The sequence below is a fragment of the Sceloporus occidentalis genome, unplaced genomic scaffold (assembly GCF_023333645.1).
Source record: "Sceloporus occidentalis isolate IW3139 unplaced genomic scaffold, rSceOcc1.0.p SCAF_1, whole genome shotgun sequence".
Taxonomy (NCBI): Eukaryota; Metazoa; Chordata; class Lepidosauria; order Squamata; family Phrynosomatidae; genus Sceloporus; species Sceloporus occidentalis.
The window spans coordinates 161,004,168-161,018,339 of NW_028316981.1; the positions used below are offsets into that span (position 1 = coordinate 161,004,168).

General features: G+C 42.5%; 1 protein-coding gene and 1 non-coding gene across 9 annotated transcripts in view; one reads left to right on the plus strand and one right to left on the minus strand.

Moving 5' to 3' along the window:
* Positions 1-750: 750 nt before the first annotated feature.
* TRNAS-CGA (transfer RNA serine (anticodon CGA)) lies at positions 751-832 on the minus strand. The gene has a single exon. It is a non-coding gene; the product is annotated as a tRNA-Ser (tRNA).
* A 4,933-nt stretch (positions 833-5,765) lies between these two features.
* SMARCC2 (SWI/SNF related BAF chromatin remodeling complex subunit C2) overlaps positions 5,766-14,172 on the plus strand; it is a 44,992-nt gene continuing 36,585 nt past the window's right edge. For 7 of the 8 annotated variants that reach the window (XM_089479504.1, XM_089479538.1, XM_089479565.1 and 4 more), the window contains exons 1-3: positions 5,767-5,968; positions 9,465-9,584; positions 12,731-12,816. In XM_089479504.1, the coding sequence (XP_089335630.1) occupies positions 5,858-5,968; positions 9,465-9,584; positions 12,731-12,816 (317 nt within the window). In that variant the 5' untranslated portion in view covers positions 5,767-5,857. Of the gene's footprint in view, positions 5,969-9,464; positions 9,585-12,730; positions 12,817-14,172 lie in introns of all 8 variants that reach the window. The other variant, XM_089479512.1, reaches the window with a different exon arrangement.

The following is a 14,172-nucleotide window of genomic DNA, read 5'->3' on the forward strand; positions in this document are numbered from 1 at the left end:
CTACATTATTTATTTCTACACCTTCGTAAGAGTGTGGCCCAAAACACACACTGCAGAAATAATCCATTTTGAGGCCGCTTTAACTGCCCTGGCTCAGTGCTAGGGGGAATCCTGGGAATTGTACTTTGTTGTGGCAGAAGAGCTCTTTCTGACAGAGAAGGCTAAATTCCCAGAATTCCCTAGCATTGAGCCAGGGCAATTAAAGCGGCCTCAGAGGGGGTTGTTTCTGCAGTGTGTGTTTTGGAACAATGTGTCCTCAATTTGGGTGAGAAACCTTTTCTTTTTCGTTTGTGAAGCTTCCCCGTTTATCTGCGTCTGCACTTGAGAAATAACCCGGTTTGATAACACTTTTGTAGCCGTCGTGGTTCAATGCTATGGAATTCTGGGGATGACTGTTTGTTGTGGCAATAGAGCGTCGCTCTGTTGTCACAACAAACAGCCATCCCCAGAATTCCATAGCATTGAGCCACGACAGTTACCAAAGTGACACCAAATCGGGTTATTTCTCAAGTGCAGACGCAGCTTACTTCGTTTATAAACTCCTCCTTCGTGGGAGGAACCTTTTTAACAGTTGAGGGCTTGGCGTTTTCCCGCCTCGAGGCCTTTCTTCCTCCATTATTTTGCTCTGTGTGTGTGTGTGTCCCTGGTGCTTTTTTAACGGCTTCCCTCGCGCCTCTCGTTCAAACTGGGGCCGTTTAAAAGGAGGCGGCCCAGGCCTTCTTTTTTCCCCCTGCGCAAAAACGAGACCTCCGTCACGAACAGGATTCGAACCTGTGCGGGGAAACCCCATTGGATTTCGAGTCCAACGCCTTAACCACTCGGCCACCGTGACTCTCGGGCCAAGCCTCCGCCGAGCTTCAGCTAGAGAGACCCGCCTAGTAGTAGCAGTGCTTGGGCCAGCCTTTTTCTAAACCGAAGGAGGAGGAGGAGGGACCAAAAAACCCGTCGCCTCAGACTCTCTCGTTATAATTCTTCTCAGGAGAAAATGTCCTCCTCGTGCAGTTCAACACAAAGCACTTCCCGCCCTGCCCTCCCTTATTGTGTCTCAGGGACAGCAACAACGACGACGACGACGGCAATACACACGCCCTCCATTTTCTTACGTTTTCATCTCCCCTCATTCGCCTTCCTCTTTCCCACCAAGCCGCCCTTGAGTCCCTATATCGGGAGAAAGGCGGGAATGTAACAGCCTACAGGCCATTTTTGACTTATCATAGGGTTTTCTGGGCAAGTTTCTTCAGAGGGGGTTTGCCATTGCCATGCTTTGAGGCTGAGAGAGTGCGACTTATTGCCAAAGGTCACCCCAGATGAGTTTTCATGCTTGAGCGGGGAAAGGTGTAATCCAACACTCAAACTACTACATCACAGTGGTATAACAACAACAACAACAACAGTAATAATAATATCCTTTCTTCATGGGTTTTTGTCTCCTTCAAGGGGGCTTAGTTTTAGTTATGGGAGTTGAGAGGATGCTAAGAAAGAGGGCTCCTGGACATGTGCAGAGTTCCCTCTCCGACTCAAACTGAGGGGAGGGGACTCTTTCAAAGCCAACTATGGCGAATTGAAAGCCTATTGCCATCTCTTCAGAATAATAACCACCTGCTCTGCTTAATGGCAGCTCTGGTTTTCATAAAGGCAAACATCAAGGGTACCATTTCCCTACTACAGGCCATAAACCTTCGTGTTTTGAGACTGGAAATTCTTAGTCTCTAACCCCTTTTCCCCTGCTGTTGGGATAATCAGTTCTACTCCAAAACACACTGCAGAAATAATCCAGTTTGAGACCGCTTTAACTGCCCTGGCTCAGTGCTAGGGAATCCTGGGAATTGTAGTTTGTTGTGGCACCAGAGCTGTCTGATAGAGAAGGCTAAATGTCTCACAAAACTACAGTTCCCCACATTCACTAGCATTGAGCGAGGGCAGCTAAAGTGGTCTCAAACTGGATTATTTCTGCAGTGTGTTTTGGCCCTTAGACACAACACAGAGCAAAATACTGTATCACATTTAATTTTTCAGAACAGCTCAAAATGGCCCCCATTCTGCAGTGTAGTTCTGTTGAATTTAAAGTGGTAAAGGTAGCTGTCATTTCAAAGAAAGAAAGAAAGAAAGGAGGATTAAAAAAACACAGTTGTAACGAAGAGCACAAATATGGTGAGACTGTCCCTGGCACATTGGGGGAAAACCCCTATCAGTTGATCACATTCCATAGTTTAATTAAATTAAATTTAGTTGAATTGAGTTAAAAATATGCAAAACATGTGATCTGTGCTTTCACATACTGGAAAGTTTCTACAAGAAGTATGTAGCAATGGTTACCTTTAATTAAAACTTAAATGTAGTAAAACAATAAGTCACAGTTGTGGAACATTAATTCTTTACGAAGGTAGAAGATAGTTGGATAGTTGGAATTCCCTCGATTCTCAGAAAATTAAAGTCTCTGGGCCTACTTCTCCCACAACTCTTATTTCAGTGTCTGGGCAAAATAGAAACAGCTGATTAACAAAAATCCCATGCTACCAAATTTTAAGGGGCATAAACCTTTGTGGACAGCAGCCTACATCATCCAATGCCTTCTGCTATGGGCAGAACATGTTTGTGCCACATAATGTTTTGGTTGGGACAGACTTAAACAATTATTTTTCTAGAAATTTCAACAACAGACCATGACAACCATCAAAAACTGAAAAAGTTGTTATTGTTGCTATTATATTCTTTGATAGTTTTTGTTCTGTTCCACTCTTTTTTAAACCATGTGCAACATAGTGCAATGCTAGCTAAGGAGCCAGGATAATGGTTTGAGTGCTGAACTAGAATCATAGAGCTGGAACTTGGAAGAGACCACAAGGGCCATCCAGTCCAACCCCCTGCCATGCAGGAACTCTCAGTCAAAGCACCCCCAACAGATGGCCACCCCACCTCTGTTTAAAGACTTGCAAAGAAGGAGACTCCACCACTCTCAGAGGGAGTATCTTCTACTGTTGGACAGCTCTTACTGTCAGGAAGTTCCTCCTGATGTTGAGGTGGAATCTCTTTTCCTGGAGTTACTATGACTGTGGACATCATGGTTCAAATCTCCACTCAAACATGGAAACCGGTTGGGTGACCGTGAGCAAGTCACACTCTTAGCTTCAGAAAACCCCATTATAGATTCTCTTCAGGGTTGCCATGAGTTGGAAAGAACTTGAAGGCACACAACAACAAATTCCAGTTGGTTGGTAATGCTAGTATAGACTGAGCCTCCCTTATCCAGACTTCTGAAATCTGAAATACTGTACTCCAGCATCTAAAATTATCCACACAGCTGACTGAGATAGTGATATCTTTGCCTTCTGATAGTGTACCAACTTTGTATTATGCTCACAATTAATAAAAATGTTGTGTATACAGCTACCTTCAGGATATGTATAGGAAACATAAATGAAATTAATGTTTAGACTTGGGTCTCATCTCCAAGACATCTCATTGTTGTTGTTAACTGCCCTTGAGTTGACCCTGACTCATGGCAATTCTGTAGATGAGGCACCTCCAAGACCTCCTGTCCTCCACTGCTCTGCTTGGGTCTTGCAAATTCAGGCCTGTGACCTCCCTCATTGGGTCTATCCATCGGGCGTGTGGTCTTCCTCTCTTTCTACTGCCTTCTACCTTTCCTAGCATTATTGTCTTTTCTAATCAATTGTGCCTTCTCATGATGTGGCTAAAATACAACAGCCTCCATTTAGTAATCTTGGATTCCAGGGAGAGTTCAGGCTTGATCTGTTTCAAGGACCCATTTCTGTCTTTTGGCCTGCCAGGTATCCACAGCACTCTTCTTTTCCAGCATGTCTGAAATGACTTGGCTTTCTCCCTATCGCTTTCTTCACTGTTCAGCTGTTACATCCATACACGGTGATAGGAAATATGATGGCCTGGAGTATTCTAATTTTGTCAACATTTATTTTTTCAACTTCTTTCACAGCTGTCCCACCCATAGTTTTCTTCTGATTTCTTGACTGCAGTCACCATTCTGATCAATTTTGGAGCCAAGGTACAGGAAATATTTAACTACTGTATATACTCATGTATAAGTCTAGAAAATTTTGTAAAAAAACGACCCCCCCAAAGCAGGGTTGACTTATCTATCCATGGGTCAATGTAAGTACTGTGTTTTTCCTCTTCCCCTTCTCTGAGTAGAGTGGCAAAAGGTAAAAGCTTAGCTCATCCTGGAGCACCCAAAAGAAGCACCAACTTCCTCTACTCTTTCCACTATGTTGCTGCTTCTGGCCTTTTTGAAAAGCTTGGGTGGGAAAATGGCAGTGGTGGCACCTCTTTGGTGCTTCCCCTCAAAGGAGTGCCAAGAGGATTTGGGCTTAGAAGGATAAACTTTGTCCTTTATATCCTTTGTTACATGCCCCTAAGTTTTACCCTCAACTTATCCACGGATCATACCAAAAACCATAATTTTGCCCCCAAAACTTGCCCTCAACTTATACATGAGGTCGACTCATAGTCGAGTATATATGGGTACTTTGATTTCCTCATTGTTGAGGTTGAATTTGTCTAATTCTAGGCTCTAGAATGACCACATTAGAAGCCTTTCAAAAGACTGTTAAAATAGATTTCTTCCAGCAGGCATTTCCAGATTAGCCTCCCCTCCAATCATATTGATGGCCTCTGCCTACCCCTAAGTCTTGCCTCCAATTACCTTCAATTTTAGCTAATTTTTCTTTTTCTTTTAATCAATATTTTATACTGTTGTTTATTTTATATTGTAATTGTGTTTAATGTATTACTTTTTATGATTGGGAGGGGGGTTATTATTATTATTATTAACCTTTATTTATAAAGCGCTGTAAATTTACACAGCGCTGTACATGCAATCTTTTTAGTTAGACGTTTCCCTGCCCTCGGGCTTACAATCTAAAAAGACATGACACAGAAGGAGAAGGGAGTGGTGGAGGGAAAGGGTAAGAGGTCCAGCAGTTCCTCTCTACCTCCAAGGCATGGACCAAGGCATATGGACTGGGTTGGGGTTGGGGTAGGGGATTAGAAACATGAATTTATATTGTATATTGTATTTTATTATTATTCTGTTTGTTGTAACCCACCTTGATCTGCAGGGAGAGGCAGGCTATAAATAAAATATATTATTATTATTATTATTAGTCTTGTTCTGATTCCTTGACTGCTGTCTGTGTTCTGATCCACGTTTGGGATCATTATGTGCTTGCAAATACAGTGGGCCCTTGGGGTTTGGTTCCAGGACCCCCTGTGGACACCAACATCCGTGGATCCTCAAGTCCCATTAAATACAGTGTCATAGCAAAACAGTGTCCCTTATCTAAAAGGGCAAAAATCAAGGTTTGCCTAAGGGATTTTGTATATTTTTAAAGAACTTTCAAGCTGTGGATGTTTGAATCCGTGGATAAGGAGGGCTGACTGTATTTTGAATTCCAAATAATAATAATAATAATAATAATAATAATAATAATAATAATAGATTTTATAAATCTGAGCTCCCAAGCACTTTTGGTCCCAAGCCTTTCGTGTAACTAAGGGCCATTCAACCGGTACTCCTTCTTCAATCACCAGCCTCTTTCTCTCTTGGGTCTTTTGGTAATGGCAGCTTGTAACCTGTAGGGGGCGTGCAGGCCGAGTTTAGTGGCGCAGGCAGGCAGCGCCCTTTCCCTGCCAGCAGGGGTCGCTGCAGCTGAGAGCGAGCGTGGGAGGGAGGCTTTCTGGCGTTGTGGCGCCGGCAGAGGGCGCTGCGGGGCCGCGGCCTCTCTTGCTTCTGCTGCCCGCCCAGGGAGCGGGAGGCGGCAGTGGCAGAGGCGGCGCTGGCAGTGTCGCGGCCCAGGCCGGCGGCGGCGCTGCTGTGAAAATGGCGGTGCGGAAGAAGGACGGCGGCCCCAACGTCAAGTACTACGAGGCCTCGGACACCGTCAGCCAGTTCGACAGCGCCCGGGTCTGGCTGGGCAAGAACTATAAGAAGGTACGGGGCCTGCCTGCCTGGGCCTGGGTTTGGGCCTGCCTCGCCTTGCTTGCTGGGAAAGGGCACTGCTTCTGGGCCCTTGCAAGGCAGCCCCCTCCTCCTCCTCCTCCTCGATGGGTGGAAGCCCCCTCCCCCTGTGGGGCATGCCCCATTCCCCCTTCCCTTCCTCTGAGCCAAGCAGGCCTCTTAGGGAATGGGAAGGGGGCAGGGGCACATGGCAGGCAGGCACCCACAGGGACTGGGGAAAGGGTGGCTCTCCTCTCCTTCTCTTGCAAGAGATGGAAGCTGCAGACCCCAGCCTCCTCCTTGCATTATTAAGGTTGCCCCTTTCCCTGCAGGAACCATCCCTTGGTAGTCTCACTTTGCCCCTCTGGAGCACCTCAAGGCTTTCTAGGAAACAGGGCAGCCCCCTCCCCCCCATACACACACCTTCTCTTTATTTGACAATTGGCCACCATGTCAGTTTGATTCCTGTGACAGAGGCCTTTCTTTGACATTTGAGCGCCTTGCTGCTTCCCCATTGTCCTTTGCTCCTGCTTCCCTTAGCTCCCATCCTTCTGCACACATTCTGCCTCTTCCTCACACTGGGACTTTCATTCATTGAAGCATTTGCTGACCTCGCATTCCTCCCCTTCTTCTTCTTCTTCTTCTTCTTCTTCTTCTTCTTCTTCTTATTTATTTATTTATTTATACAGCCACGTTACTTCTTTTTCTCTTGAAGCCAACCTCCAGTACTAGTTCCTTTCTTTTCCTTCCTTCCTGTTGCAGCTGTGCTCTTTGGCATGCAGAAAACTTAAACAGTGTTTGCCATTTTGAAATGGATGCATTGGTTTATTCCCTTGCAAGAATTGTTCAAGCATCCCTTAATTCTCCTTTGGGTGGCCTGCCATACTTTCATTTGCCTATTCTGATGTGAGTTGGTGTCAACAGAAATAGGGAATGCATCGTGTTACAGTTTTCAGGGAGGTGGTATTGAAGGAAAGGTGTCTACTGTTTCCTGTCAACCAGTTGTCAATCATAGGTTAAGTCCCCTGATACTTTCCGTTTTTCTCTCCAACTCTTAATTTGTTGAGAGGAGCTAAAGACCTAGAAGTTGAAGTGAAAGCTGATTTAATTTCTCCTGTAGCCATCCGTCCGCCCAAAGAGGAGTAAATGACTTGGTCTATGGATGGATAAGTTCTGGGCTGTGGGGCCTGTACAGCTTTTTCACTTGCTGGCACATGAACCACGGCCTGACTGGTTTCCTCTCTTAGGGTCTTTGCTTTTTGACAGCTGCTTCATTTTACAAGCTGCCTGGGTCTTGCTTCTCAGGCTCTTACCTTTGACCTTCTGAGCAAGAGAAAGAGTGGCTGAGTCAACAAACAATCTTCTGTGTTTCAAGTGACAGCTCCTGACCCAATGTTCACCGCTTCCCTGCAAGCAAGTTCATGTTTCTTGCCATCTGCCCTAGCAGACTGAATGATAGCAACACTCACAGGGCCCATACAGACAGGCCAAAATAAAGCTGCTTTGGGTCACTTTGGAGGTATGTTGTTTAAATGATGCATGCATCATAAGAGGCCAGAAGCCACACCAAAGCCATGCTACAGTCCTAAGAACATCATTTAAACAACATACCTCCAAGATGACCTGAAGCAGCTTTATTTTGGCCTGTCTGTACGGGCCCTTAGTTTCCCTTTCTAGACCTATAATATTATATCGAGCAACTTTCCCCTCCCCCCATTTTGATGGTGTTTTCAGACTCCATAGAAATGGTCCTACTGTTATAAAACCAGACAGACTTAGAGGTGCCATTTAGGGATAATGGATTTCTTTCATGTGTCCACCCCCCCCCCCCCTTCCAGATTGACTTAATGTTTAGCAGTGGAGGCACTTTTAAGGACATAAATGGCCTCATCTACTAGTTATGCATGAAAAACTAAAACCTCTCTACTTAAAGAAAGATGATTGGCCCATGTTGATGATAATGCTATACAGTGTGTGTGTGTGTGTGTATTGCTATGTGCTACTAAAGAAATGTGCTTAAACATTTCTTCTTAACATGCTGCAATCTGCTGAACCATTATGTGGGAGTAAGCATGCTTTGAGCACACAGCAACTTTCTTCTGGATAAGCACAGATCGGATTGTACTGTTAATCTTGAACTTGGCCAACAGTAGGCTTTGGCAAATAATCTTCACTCCCCCAAAAACTGATATGGTATCCATATCTTTTAATGAGGGAGGGTGGATAAAAAGATCTTAATGCTTCAAGTGCCAACAACTGAAAAAGCTGTATAGACAGTACAGGTACATATACAGGCAGTACCATTGTCCACCCAACATTTCCCCAGTGATTGCACAGAAGATATAGACTAGAAATGGCAGGGCAGCAGAAAAGGCAGAATATGAAAACAGGAGGATTTGTGCAAACTTCTTGCACCATCCATTACATAGAACCTTTTATGTACAAACATTTATATTAGTGGATTTGCTTATCTCTTCACTTGTGGGGGAGTTTTTGAGTGCTGAGACTCCAAAACAATATTTTTGGAGGGAAACAATTTTTTAGACTCAAAATGTTCAAAGGGCAATAATCTGAATTTTGTTGGACCATTGATAACGATCCACAGGAGACCTGGAAATGGAATTTAAAGCTCTCTCCGCCCATAACAGTGTTGCAGAATTATTTTAAAAACCTGAAATGCTCCCATTTATGTGCTACTGCGACTGGTGTTAGTTTCTGAAAGAGCTGCAACACACCTAAAGCTGGGAGTTTAATTATCCATGTTTAAAAACTGTTACAAGATCACTGCGAGAGCATGAAGGTAGTGATCTGTCTGCCTAGCACCTAAATTGTCCTCTCATGTGAATGAAATGAATTGGAAATAAAGAGGTTGTTAGCAGTAAGATGTCAGCATAACTTGGTTGGAGGTAAGAACCATTTTGTCTAACAATTAGGGCTCTTGTGAGAAAACTGAGTTCTGAGAGGTTATAGTTCTTGTAATTCATATTGCACTCTATGCAGAAGTGACTTTCCACTAATATTTAACCCTCCCCCCATAAGTGTGTTTCAGATTGCAGTCTTAGGGTACTTAATGCGTATAAATGCTAGAAAAAAATAATAATAAAAGATGCCTGCATTGTAAAAGGCTCTCTCCACTTTTAATTCTAACCTAAAATGCAGAGCTTTTCTGTGTACACTGCATATGTCTAACTCCTTCTCTTCTTCAATTTCCCTTCTCAAAAATACAGAGAAAAAAGCAGTTTTAGCAGGGTCAGTGTCACCCACTTTAGGTTAGAATATAACCCAGTTGTGGGCAATAATGATCAACACTGGGAATTTGGGAAACAGTAGTCTAAGAAAGGAACTTTTCCAAGTTCTGATCTTGACCTCTAGTAGAAGATGAGGTGTACTCCAAGTTGCCTGCTGGACATGTTTCACTCTCCTTTAAGAGAACACTTGGTCAGGGGCTCTGGGTAAGATTCATCTAAAGTTTGAAACCTTCTTCCTACAGTACATCCAAGCGGAGCCACCTACCAATAAGTCATTGTCCAGCCTAGTGGTGCAGCTGCTACAATTCCAGGAGGAGGTTTTTGGAAAGCACGTCAGCAATGCGCCGCTTACAAAGTTACCGGTGAGTCCTGTGGTCTTCTTAATCTCTGTGTGGTAGAGGAAGAAGAGCACCTTCTACTGAGTCAATCATATCAGTAGCTGGATTATGTTCTTAAACAGAGGAGAGAGTCATCCAGCCACTAGCAAGCCTGAGGAACAGTGATTTAAGATTATTATTATTATTATTATTATTATTATTTTATTTATTTATATCCTGTCCTTCTCCCAAGACTGGGACTCAGGGCAGCTTACAACATACGGTTAAAACATACAAAAATAGTACATTTCATAAAATTAAATTACTACAATAATTAAAACAAATTACATATTAAAATATCAAATACTTTAAAAAGATAAAAATGTTTTAAATACATTAAAACCATATAGCACCCCAGGCCATTCTTTAAAAGCTTTCTGTTTTGAAAGCCTGTCTGAAGAAGAAGGTCTTTATCTGTCAGTGGAACGCCATCATGTAAGGGGCCATTGTTATCTTTCTGGGCAGGGAGTTCCAAAGTCTAGGGGTATATCTCTGGTATTTCTCCCTGTTTTTGCTTCTCATGAAGAATGAGGTGGTATGCTGAGATCTGGATTTTAGGAGTACAGTGGTACCCCGGGATACGAATTGACCGCGTTACGAAATTTCCAGGATACGAAAAAGTTACATTGGAAAAAACTGTTCCGGGTTACGAAAGATTTTTCGGGTTACGAAATTCATTTCGGCGCGAAATTCAAATGTGAAGCGCGGCTAGCGGCTTTCCAGCGCCTTTTCGGGTTGCGAAATGTATCGGGTTACGAACGGCGCCGCGGAACGAATTAAATTCGTAACCCGAGGTAGCACTGTACTGGCTGAGTCTCCCTTATCGGGAATGCTGAAATCTGAAATACTCCAGAATCCAAAATTGTCTAACAGGTGGCAGAGATAGTGACAGCTTTGCTTTCTGATGGTTTATTGTACATAAACTTTGTGTCATACACAAAATTATTTTCAAAAATTGTATATAAAATTACCTTCTGACTACATGTATGAGATATATACAGAGCATAAAAGAATTTAATGTTTAGATTTGGGTCCTGTCTCCATCATATCTCATTATGTATATGCAAACATTCCAAAATCCAAAAAAATCTGAAATCAAAATACTTCTGATCCAAGTGTTTCAGATAAAATAAGCTGTACTTACTGCAGCTGTAAGTGTTTTCTGGGGTAAAAAACAACAAACACCTAACATACAGGAAATGAACTAATTGATATGGAGATATTTATATGTAAGGAGGTGTTTTATTAATGATACTCCCATCATGCTGTTCATAATTTAGCAGCTCAGCACAACACGATCTGTGTAATGTATGGAACAGCTCTGAGCTCCTTTAACTGGTGGTAGTGGCGGTTGAGCACACATAGCACATATTTTACTATAGCACATATTTTACTGGTGTTTTGTGAGCTAAATGGTACCTGCTTCTCTTTTACATGTGAGCCTCCCAATGGCAATTGGCTGGGCACTCTGGAAACAGAATTTTGGGCTAGACAGTGCTTTGCTCTGATCCAGCAGGGTTCCTCTAATTTTTTTAGGATAGGATTTATTATCCAATACTATCTGGAGATCCACATATTCCTGTTCCTTTTAAAAGCTTTTGTTGTACAAAATATATTTAAGGTGCAGATTACTATGTCATCAGAATTTTATTTGTTAAATATGACATCTGTTTTCCAAAGCGAAATAGAAAGGAAGTACTGGAGGGTTCTGCTCAAGCAGCAAGGCTAGTGATAGTGAGAAACTGGAAAAATAAAGACACCACCCCTCCCAATATGGGAAGAATGGATTTTGAAATTGCAAGAAGTAAAAGAAATGGACAGATTAACATTTATGATTAGAAATAAATCCCAAGACAAACTGGCAGAGGAATGGCTACCAGTACTACAGTATTGGGAGGATAACTTTGGCATCCAAAAGAACATAAGGATGTAAATACAAAAGAGAAATATACCTAAGCAATATATTTGGGTTTGTAGGGAATACACCTGAAACACTCTTTCTTAGTTCCTTTTGTAAAGGATATTGATGAATACTTCGGGGTTTTTTTCTCTGTAGTTGTTAGTCTACTGTTCTGTTTAACCTTTTGTTAGTCACCGACCTGTATGGAATATTACATGTATAACGGAAATAAGTAATCTAAGGTAAAGCTAATTTACATTAATGGTTTATGTACATACGAAGTACATACTATTGTATTTGAGTGATTTGGAAGTAAAATTTTTTTTAAAAAAAATAAAAGCTTTTGTTGGCTTGGTAGTCAAATTAACTTATTATGTTATTATAAAAGTAGACCGTTATAATGCAACATAACTTTTTCAAGGGCCAGCATTGGCATCAGGGAAACCAGAGGTGGTCTACAGGTCAGATCTTGCCAACATTGTGTTTAGATCTGGTTCAGATCCTCCATTGTTTCTACACTCCACCCCATGCAGCACATAAGCTTAGCTCAAAAGGTCTCATTTGTGCAAATGGAAAAAAAATTCTCATACTTAATTACAGGTGGGGAGTTTTGGGATAACTGGAACCTTCCATTCCCAGTGTCTTGCAGTTCTCCTAAAACTTTTCTCCACCTCCTTTGTCCTCTTAAACTTAAAGGGGGAAAAAGTCCCCTTTAAATTTGTTTGAGTGGAAACTTTTTTTATAAGCTTGTTTGCTGTGCAGCATTAGAGACAGTTGAGGTGTTGAAACGAAAGAAGGAGAGGAGAAAATGCAAGCAAATTTAAGGATGTATGTCAGAGAGAAAGAAGACAGGTGTATAAAATGCAGTTAAGTGCGGTTATCCAGTACCAGTTCATAACTTCCATGCAGCAGGGATATTATAATTTAGTTCCCATGGGTTAGATTCAGTTTCTATGTAAAACAATTTTTGTTTTTATTACATTGTCATTCATTCAAATAACATATCTCTGTTCAAGTAGCTTTTCCGGACTTTGCTATCTTCCTCTTGCTTTGATAATCCATTCTGATCTTTTCAAGCCACATATTTATCCTGAACTGTTAGCATCAGACCCATTTTCTAAGGTATTCTGAATTACAGGTATGTTTTGCTCTATCCCAATAGCTGGATAGCTTGTGAGATTTTCTGTGGAGCAGAAACAGATGATTTAACCTGGCTATCTTTCTGTTATAGATAAAATGCTTCTTAGATTTCAAAGCTGGTGGTGCCCTGTGTCATATCCTTGCAGCAGCATATAAATTCAAGAGTGACCAAGGATGGTAAGCTCCCATTTTTACTGTTCTCACCACATCCCATGGAAGGGCAGGAGGCTTGATTAGGTATACCTACAGGGCTAGGATTCTTGGCTTGTGCAGAAATGAATGAGCACTTTATTAGTGCTCATCAAGCAAATTACTTTTGAATCTTGAGATAACTTTATATGTTGAGAGAATTGCTAACACTGGTTTATCCTCTACTCCCATCCTTTCATTTTGTGAGAAGGTGGGGTTATACAACATTGTGGGTTTTAATCAGACTTTTATCTTTTTCCTGTTAACCTGAATTGAATATGACATTCCTCCCTCTAGTGGCTAATACTGTAATATATAGACTTCCACTGTAACCATTTCCAGAGTGCTAGATGTCTTAGGGCTGAAATAGACGGGCAAAATGATGTGGCTCAGGCCATTTTAAGGGTGTGCCGTTTGCACGACACATGCACCGAACATGGCCTGAAGCTATGCCAAGGGTGCACCAATGAAAAAGAACTGGGCCAAGAAGGAGCGGATAGAATCTGCTCCTTCTGGTGGCCCAGTTCATGATCACAGCAGTGGCCTGGATTGGGACTGGGCACATGTGGTTGCTGTGGTCCTGATGTGAATGGCACCGGCATGGTCTTGTGCCACTCTTTTGGGCCCGTCTGTTTCAGGCCTTAGTATGTTGCAGCAAAAACAACAGAGTGTTTTTTAGCTCTTTAAAAACCAGCAAAAGCATTATAGCATAAGCTTTTGGACTGCACTCTGTAAAAGCCTATGCTGTAATACATTTAATGCTACAAAATCTTTAGCTGTTCTTAATATATAAACTTGTGTTTAGTTTGTAAATCAGTGAAAATAGTGCTGTTAGAGTGTTATTGCACAACTGTCACTGATTGTTGCTGTGTTAAATATATAACACCATATGCCTGGAGAAAATGTCATGAATGTGAAATACAGCCTTTTCCCAGCAGAGAGGGTCCTGTCCTCCTGTAATCTGGGTTTAGCTCCTCCTATTTGCTCCTGTAGGCAGGGACAATAAACAAAAGACCGGCCCCTATATAGGGAGGAGCTAGCCCCCCTGAGCCTCAGTCTTGTTCCTGCCTAAGCTCCTAGCAGGATGTTCTCTTTGAGCCAGCGAAGTTTTTCCTTCCCTTCTTCTCCTCTCTCCTGCCTTTCCCCCCTTCCTTGGTGGTGGCTATGGCAGAGAACCCTGAGAGCATGGGTGAAGGGCCATCCTTAACCCAGGCTTCCCTAGCTCAGGGTCTGCCAGCTCAACAGAGGGAGCTGGCTTAAGAGGGAGACCCATTGGGATGTGTTTGCTGTTGCTCTGCAGCTTCTTTACTACAGCCTTGGAAGCATGAAGAAGACTTAAAATGG